Source organism: Sturnira hondurensis, unplaced genomic scaffold, assembly GCF_014824575.4.
Source record: "Sturnira hondurensis isolate 20B ecotype Veracruz unplaced genomic scaffold, ASM1482457v3 Scaffold0014384, whole genome shotgun sequence".
NCBI classification, from domain to species: Eukaryota; Metazoa; Chordata; class Mammalia; order Chiroptera; family Phyllostomidae; genus Sturnira; species Sturnira hondurensis.
In genome coordinates this window covers 28,335,313-28,344,753 of record NW_028087015.1, presented here as the reverse complement: position 1 = coordinate 28,344,753, position 9,441 = coordinate 28,335,313, and the positions used below count along the sequence as shown (strand labels likewise).

Genomic DNA, 9,441 nt, shown 5'->3' with positions numbered 1-9,441 from the left:
CACCAATGGACGCTGGAGTCTCGGGTTTTAAATGCACGGGAACGTGGAAAATGTCAACGCGCCTTGGATTATAGAGGGTAGGGTTTGTAGAGAGAGGAATGATAGGCGGAAAGGGAGAAGTGGAAGAATACACGGCTTCATTTAGCACCCGTGTAGAAATGGGAGGCGTCCCGTCATCATTATCATCATCATCATCATCACTGGCGCTCAGTCAAGCCCTGAGATTTGAGCTCACCCCATTTCCCTACACCTTTGCCTCGACTGGCTGGAGGAATAAACCAGCGTAATCCCAGAAATCCCTCTAAATACACTTCTCCGCAACTGCCTCCACCGAGCACGCCTTTGCGCGCGCTCGCACTTGGCCCCCCGCTGCTACAGCCAGCTTTCAGGGTCCCACTCCGCCCCGCCCCGCCCCGCCCCGTGCGACCCGCAGCGCCCACCAGTGGAGGCGGGCTGGGCCTCGTCAATCCTAGCACGCACCCCACTGGCGCCCGCCCTTCCCGCTCTTCCTCTCGCTGTATTTAACCCTCTGACTGTTGGCCTCGCCGAGCGTGCATGCTGGCATCTGCGGCTTTGCCAGTCTTGCGTCTCTGCTGTCCCCTCTCGCTCCCGCGCCCCCTCCTCTTGTCCGGCTCACGCCCGCTCTTTCTCTCCTTCCTCTGGCTCTCCCGGGCTCACTCGCACCGGAGCAGAAGGCTAGCCTCCAGCAGTCTAAGCGGACACAGCTCCCGCTGAGCGAGACCTTAACCTCTGCAGGTTGCTGTAGGTGCTGCAAGAGTTTCAGCAGCGAAAGCCACTTTGCTAAGAGGTCCGGAGTAGCATGGCCCAGAGAAGAGCCTTCCACGCCGCGGCGCTCAGGCTCTGGAGCATCCTCCCGTACCTGTTGGTGCTGCGGGCCGAGGTCGGGCCACCGCGCGAGGAAAGCCTGTACCTGTGGATTGATGCTCACCAGGCGAGAGTGCTCATAGGTAAGGCGCCAGAGCCCAGAGCCCAACACCTTCCGCTGCCTGTGTTTTCACTCTCTTTTAAATGTCCATTAAAGAAGGATTGATGCATGCATTTAGTATGTTTTTAAAGCTTAATTTCCAAAGAAAATCGTCCCCCCTCCTAATTAGCCATTTTCCATCTGAAAGCATATAAACTTCTCTCCGAAGGCTGATCTCATGTGCTGATCATGCTGTTGCTAGTTTCTACAACTCTCCGTTTTTAGGGGGACCCAGCATTTATTTGCATCTGTTAACTCCACGTCCACTCCTTTTCTCTGAAAGCATCTGCTTGTTGGCATCATTCTTATCACATCCAGAGGAAAGCAAAATTGGTACCAAGGCAGGTGCTTTGTGAAAGGAGATGACCCATACTAAATCTTTGGTGTTCTTCTTGCATGCAGTTGCTGACTTGGAGTCTTCTAAGTCCACTTAGTTTGATAGTTTTGTTTATTTTTTTTAAACAAACTAGGATTTGAAGAAGATATCCTGATTGTTTCAGAGGGGAAAATGGCCCCTTTCACACATGATTTCAGAAAAGCACAACAGAGAATGCCAGCTATTCCTGTCAATATCCATTCCATGAACTTTACCTGGCAAGCTGCAGGACAGGTAGGTCTGAACTCTGACCAGAAAAGGTGGAGAAAATTCCCCTCTAATATTTCCACTGCTTGATGACAGGTAGAAATAATACTGTATAGTGTGTAATCTGGCACATTTTTATATTTTGTAAGAGTGATTTTGCATCTGGTCTCCAAAGCATGTAAAGAATTAACTACCATTTATTTAAACATGTCACATAAGTTTAAATTCTCAAAGGAAAAGGGTAAGCAATGTGGCTAAGCTCACTACTTTGATAAGACTTGGTGTCTCAGACTGCTGGACCTCAAGTACCAATATCACTTCTTTCTGTGATTATTGACATTAAAATTTAACATAATATTCAAAAGGCTCTTTTCTCCTATAGCATATACTAATCACTTATGACATTTGTACTTTACAACCAGTTTTAAAGCCTATAAGTATTTGTCACATTGTGCTTTTAAAAAAAATTGATATGCTGAATGTTATTCACTGGAATTATGTGAATGCTATATATTTCTGGTAGAAGTTTAGAGACTTCTACCAGAAAGAATATTTGTAAAATATTGCAGGCTCTTGACTTTTTAAAGTTACCATTTAAATATTTTTATATGGAAAAAGAAAACTGCAATTGCAATATATTTTTTACAAAGAAGTATTCCTTTTATTTCCTAGCATATTAGCTGCTTTTATACTTTACCTTTGTACAGTTTCAGTATCTCGTAAATGACCTCTAATCAAATGATCTCTAATGACAAATGGTAAGTAATAAATTCTTTTGCTCATTATTTGTTAAAATGTGTCTACTATGAGAATCATTGAAATGTTAACTAAAATCACATTTTCAGGACTTTTTTCCCTAAAATTACTTAAATGGATATTTTCGTGAAGAATGTGATCCAGAAAACACTTTATAAAAAGTAAATATTTTGAATTGAGAAATCACTTTGGTTCCCTTTAATTACCTGTTAGCTGTCTCTTTTCCCTCAGATCCGCTCTCTCATCTTTCTCTTCTAAAGTAGATCAAATCTAAATCCTTTGACACTCTGTTGTTGCTGAGAAAGAGAGATTAAGAGAGGAGGACAGAGAGATGTTTTTTATCTACTGAAGTTTATAGCAAGAAGGCCATCTATTCTAAAACTCCCATTTTGCAGATAAGTTCACTGAGGTTTGTACCGCTCTAAAGGGAGATTATTGCTTTTCTTCCTACAATTCCCTCTTTATAGATTCTTTATGGACAATTAATTTTGGAATATTGTGAAACAAGTAATGAATCAATAAGTGGACTTTTTATTATCTTTTTGTTTCACTTGAATCTGTTTACTTGTGTTTGACCAGTGTCAAATGAGATCAATATGAATTGTGTTTTTTAAACAATTTTTTTCCCTCACCTGGACTTTTACAGGTTCATAAAATCCATTAGGTAACTTGACTTGCACCCCTCCCTAGCTGAAAGGATTTGGTAACTGTAGGAGAAGCAGAACACATCAATAGCTCTTATTTATTATCTATTTATTTATTTTTATCTGAGTTTGTCTTCCAAAGAATGGAATTTGAAGCAAAGCCTAAATTTCATGTTATTTCCCCGGTTGCCTTCTAGCACAGTGCGTGTCTGCAGACACTGGCGAACTGTTGAGTACAAAACAGATTGCTCATCAAACCCCCTCAGGAATACTGCTTCCAGGGCTGGCATGGAGATGAAGCCCTGGCATCTTTTTCTCTCCTTTTTGGGTGTTGATTACCCATGTGGATCATCTCATTCTGCAGGACAATGTTAGCACCTCAATTAAATTATCCCCTGGCTGTGCTCAGTCAGCCCTGGTGGGTGACCACGGGTGGCTGTTTTTCTTAGAGAGGAGGGTAGTGAGGGGGTAGGATCTTTACAATGCCAAACAGCAAGATGTTTTAAAATTTGACCCCTTTTTCCAAAGTTATGTGATTTTAGCATCATAGTTTTTAGAATATGTGGAAATTTTGTCAATGGGAAAAACAATGACTTCAACAGCAATTAAACATTTTCAAAAGCATCTCTGGCTATAGCCAAACCGCATCAACGCATCTACAAGGAAAATAAAAAGTTCATTCCCTGATCTAGTTATTTTGCCCAAGTCATACCAAACATGTAGGGATTTCATCACAAGGACAACCCAGAGCTGATTAATGAAAATTTAAACATCTTATTTAAGTGTTTTGGAAACATGTGAAGAAAGTTAAAATAACTTTGGGATTGAACACCTCACAGAGGCAGTAGGTGTTATATACCTCCAATAAATGATTAGTCCAATAACCCAAGGTGTTCTTGAGGCCATTTAAAATAACTTTCATGTTCTACTTCAAACAAATGCAAATAAAAATTACAGTGATATTCATTTTTCCACGTCAGTTGATCGAGTTTTTTAAGTGTTTTGTAGGATGTGGAGAGTTGTACGTGCTCCTGTATGGCTGGTGCACGTCAGCTTTTTTGCAGGGCGATTCTAACCTGATCATGAAAGGTTTGATACAGATTCTGTGACTGGGAAGTTTTACTTGCAGTGGTTCATCCTAAGGAAATCATCATGGATATGAGTAAAAATTTAAATATGTAGGCAGACATAGGAAAAAACACTTGATAAATGTCTGATCCTCCAAGGCAGCAATTGTCAACCGATGTGCCACAAGAGTTTTTAAAACATGCAATACCCGACTGCTTAGTCAGCGACACTGCCCTTTTCCCTTAGATTGTCAAAGAATAAAAACAAACAACAACCAACACAACAATAGCCATTTGGTGTGAATGAATAAAAATTATACCTATTTTTGATGGTCATATTGGTAAATATATATATATATATTTTTGGTGTGCCATAGAATTTTAGTAATTAGTTAATATGTGGCATAAGATGAAAAAGTTGAAAATTGCTGCTACAAGGTGTAAACATTAGTTACATCTGCATATATTACATTTTGGTTTTTTCACGAATGTGTATTTATAATTTAAAAATTATTTTACATTACATTGTGTGTAAAAGGGTGTACGTTAGAGTTTAAAGTTGTATGATGTTCTATATTATAGTTTATGCATATTTACTGTCTAGTAGCATTTTTACACTACACGTCACTCAACAAAATGGTGAAACAAATAGTTTTCATGGCTGATTATTTCTACGTACCCCCCAAACTTCACTATAACTACGGATTCCCCCACGTTGGATCATCACCAGTTATCTCCTGAGATCCCTGAAAATCTGCTTTGGAAGGTTTTCCTGCCTGAAATGAAATGTACCTGACTTCTTTCTCTTCATGAAGTCCTCGTTTTCCATGGAAAACCCTGTTTCCACTCTTATCACCCATTTAAAATACTCATTATCTGTCATGCCCCATCTCAAGACTATTAGATGACAGAATAATTTCTACTAAAGAGGCTTAGGCCTAAAGGATTTTAGTCATTAAAGAAATATACTCTTTGTTACTATATATAACTGTTAATAATTGATAGTTTTTAATGAGGCATCCCTTATTCTAACTTTTTTTCTGAATTTGAGACAAGTAGGGGCCATGAGCAACCATTCTAGTTTTCTAAACTATGCACTAATTAAACATTTTACTTGAAAAGTAAGCCTTTCTAAACTTAATGGCTTTCAAATAAAATTTTAATGAGAAGTTTTGTTAGACAAATCTGAATTCTAATATTAGGACACTACTGCTGGTTTCCACTTGAATGAATTTAGTATAAAGCCAAAAATTTTTATTTATATAGATCACACAATGAATGTTTGGTAAAATCTTACAAAATTTGTGGAGATCATATAGACTTGATCTTATTTTTTTTTAAAGATTTTATTTATTTATTTATTTTTAGAGGGGAAGGAGAGAGGGAGAGAAACATCAATGTATGGTTGCCTTTTGTGCATCCCCTGCTGGTAGTTAGCCTGCAAGGAACCTGCCTGCAACCCAGGCATGTGCCCTGACTGGGAATCGAACCGCGATGGTCTGGTTCGCAAGCCCGCGCTCAATCCACTGAGCTATACCAGCCAAGGCTCATATAGACTTGATCTTAATAACTATAATATATTCTATCACCTGCATTACAGAGCCAAGGTACTATGAGACTAGAACCTAGTTAATAGGGCATCCCTTTTTTAAAAAAAGATGTTATTTATTTATTTTTAGAAGGGAGGGAAAAAGAGAGGGAGAGAAACATTAATATGTGGTTGCCTCTCACGTGCCCCGCACCGGGGACCTGGCCCGCAACCCAGGCATGTCCCTGGACTGGGAGTTGAACGGTGATCCTGTAGTTCACAGGCCAATGCTCAATCCACTGAGCTACACTAGCCAGGGTGTCATCCCTTTTTATTTTGGCTTTTTTAGTAGTGGTAATAGATTTAAGCTAAGCCATCTATACTGGTTTTCCAACCTCCTTGTGACCAAATGCCTGGATTTCTGAGATGGTTGGCAGGGCTGGGGTGAACTGGTGTCTATAGAATAGAAATTCTCTGGGTGGAGATAAGTGGCCAATATTAACTTCAAACTTACCACCTGGATTACTAGCAAGATCTAACCACTTGTTTCAAGAAGTCCAGATCTTAGAGTAAGCTTTTAATCATGTATAGGGCTCATAGTTCTTTTAACCACCAGAGATCAGTGATATACCTTCATTTCTCTCAATTTCACGAAGTTTAAAAACAAAAATTAGAAGTCTTACTACAGGTATAGGAAAGGAAGATCAGAATTTTGTCTGCTGTCCTGGAGAGGTGGGTGGTCATGTAGATATTATAGAAGATTTGACTTTATTGTGTTAAACTGCAAAAATGTGCTCCTTGGTTTTATGTGCAACCATTGAAAAATAGAAAATATTAGATATGCTGAAAATACAGAGTATCAAGTAAAATATTTTCCAGCATGCAAAGTTAATTATAAATGTGTTCATAACCCTTATTAGCTCCTTATCAATTAAAAAGTGAAACATTTTGAATTATTGAAAACTGCCAAAAAATAGTAACAATAATAATACAAAATCAAATCTAAAAAAAGCTGAAGAACTTTGCCTGGATTGTACTGTCTTTATGAATGGTTCCCAAATCAGTAGCTTTAAAATGAGGAAAATTCCCCCAGAATAAAAGAAGTCATAAACAGGCTATTTTCCTGACAACTGATTCCCTTTTTCCTTTTCTTTTTTTTCTAGTTAAAAAAATAGAATTAATCTATCGCTTCTGTAATATCAACTGGACATGTTTCTGTAACATCAACTGGATAATCCAATTCTGTAATTAAAATGCCCCCAAAGGTCGAGAAAGCTTGTTTTTGCAATGTAGTATTTGATATGATGTAATATCGGTACCATTAAATTGGCTGCAGTTTGCAGTCTCAAATTTCCCATTAGACTGGTTGACTTGAGGAGACCTGTATTAAAATACTTTTTTCTTTCCTATCCTTGACAAAAATCAAAGAAAAACTAGTGAATTTAAATTCAAGTATCTCCTCTGCCTCTTCAAAGGATCTGCCAAATACCCTTAAATATCTCCTTTCAACTCTGAAGTTAGGTAACACTTATTACTATTATTGTTATTTAAATCCCTTAATGCACACTGTCCACATTTTTTCCTAATGGAGTTATGATTGTTTTGGTAGTTACAATCCAAGTGGCTGCATACCTCTGCACTCCTGGGATTTGCCGTCATACCTTTGACGTGGTTTTATATCACCAAAAGGAGGAAATGCCTTGCTTTTTGACCTGTTTTCCATGGTTTCAAAGACGGAATGTGAATATGTTTACATATCGTGGGCATGATTTTTTAAAAAGGAGGTTCTCATATCAAAAGTGAAGCTTTAAACCTTTAATGTTTAGACTGTGCGGTGCTGTGGCGTTTTGCATTGCGGTACTGTGGACATGCCACTAGGGATCAAAGAGCAATTCTGCGGAGAGCCCATTTCATTTAGCAAAGCAGGCATGTGCCAGACATCTGTTGTATCTGCTGATAGAAAACAGCAGTAAGTTCCTCAAACTTTGGCCAGAAAAAAAAAAAGGCTTTATTGCTTAGAGGAGATGAGTTACAAGGTACCCTGTGAGCAACATCTGGTTCTATAGCGATTTACATGGCATAAATGTAAACCCCACTACATCTTCCTTACACAGTGGTGTCGAGGCGCGTAAACAAACCCTTCACTGCTATTCTCCATGTTTATTCCTGACTTTAAAATGCTTGCACAAATAAAACTCTTTTAAATTGTTGTGGTGAAGCGAAATGCATGGTATTCTATAAGGCATTTTGTTTTGGATTAAACTCATTTAACTTAAATGTCCCTGATGAATAGGATGGGTGTCGTGAAGGAAAAACTTGGGGGATTAAGAGTTTAGTGAAAAATGCTTCATTCTGTAGCCAGATCTCTGTCTGATCAGGGCTTCTTTTGCTGCAGTAATTAAACTAACTTGCCCCACTTGCCAACGTGGGAATAAATTGGTTACCTTTCCTTAGTGGATGGGGAGCTGTTTTCCCATGCAGCATTTCTGTCTGTTTCAAGCAGGCAATCAACAATCACAGACACTTGAGTTAGTCACAGACCATATAAAGAGGAATAAACATGATCCTTGCCCTCAGGGAGCTCATAATCTGGGCAACAAAAATTCATCATACTTACTGAAATGAGGTTAGAAAGTATAGATTTGGCTAAGGATCTATAAAGAAGACCATTCTTGTCTCTGCCTGGAGGAGGAAGAGAGCCAGGATCACTCTACTAAGCAGGTGTTGTCTAAATTAATTCCTAAAAGTACCTTAAGCATTCATCAGACAACTGTCTTCCAAGTGGAGAGAAAGCTCAGGATGTTTGAGTGCATGGAGGTCTTAAAGGGGAAGGTGTGTTGTAGATAATCATGGGGGTCCTCGTATCTCATTTGAGAGGTAATGGAAATATGGTAAAGGGGACTTCAAGATCAAATAACAGACAAAGAGAAGTATAAGATGAAATGATTCAGAAAGGTTTCTCTCTGCTCTGAAGAGAATGGACTCAATATTCTGAAAGTTTGTCCCCGGACATATTAAGTCAGTCTTTGTGTTGGGTGCACAGCAGCTTTCTCACAACTACTCATTCGCTCTCAACTTTTCTTTTTTCTAAACTTTTGGAAGAGTTTGTGATAATTAGTATCAGCTTCACAGTAATTTTTTTTGGTGATTAGGTCATGGAACTATAAAATATTGCTTTTTTTGAGTGCGTAGGATTTTAATAAGTCAATTTAATTTTGTAATGGAAACTAGAACTTTGAACTTAATGTAAAACAAAGCTTAAATAAGGAAAATACTATGTTAATTTGAAAAAGAATTGACTTAGCATCTATTCTCAACTCCTATGCTGCTCTTTAAAGTATCATGAGAAGTATAATAAAGGTATAGAAATCACATTTGGCTGGGGATCCTTTGGTTTAAACAATGAGTGTTGAACACTAGAAATGAATTTACTTAAAATAAGCTTCTCTCTTCAAGTAATCTATTTTACTTTTCAGATTTTATTTAGATTTTTATTTATTTATTTTTAGAGCCAGGGGAAGGGAAGGAGAAACAGAGGAAGAGAAACATCGATCAGTTGTCTCTTGCATGCCCTCCGTTGGGGACCTGGCCTGCAACCCAGGCGTGTGTCCTGACTGGGAATTGAACCAGTGACTTTTTGATTCACAGACCAGTGCTAGACCCACTGAGTCACACCAGCCAGGGCTCTATTTTCTTTTAAAACTTGTTAAGTAAAACTTGAAAGTAACATGGCAATTTCTGTTCTTCCCTGTTTTTCTCAGATGGGCATGTGGATGTCTATTCTTCTGAGTTGTACATTTTGTGTTCTTTTTTAATTTTACGGACAAATATGATTGAGACTCTTTAAATTTTCAGGCAGCTTTGGAACTCCATTCGCC

The 9,441-nt window shown here is 38.6% G+C and overlaps 1 protein-coding gene across 1 annotated transcript in view; it reads left to right on the top strand.

Moving 5' to 3' along the window:
* Positions 1-490: 490 nt before the first annotated feature.
* Positions 491-9,441, top strand: part of WIF1 (Wnt inhibitory factor 1) — a 75,226-nt gene continuing 66,275 nt past the window's right edge. Inside the window, exons 1-2 of the mRNA XM_037063082.1 lie at positions 491-968; positions 1,456-1,595. Coding sequence (XP_036918977.1) covers positions 821-968; positions 1,456-1,595 — 288 coding nt within the window. The 5' untranslated portion in view covers positions 491-820. The remainder of the gene's footprint in view (positions 969-1,455; positions 1,596-9,441) is intronic.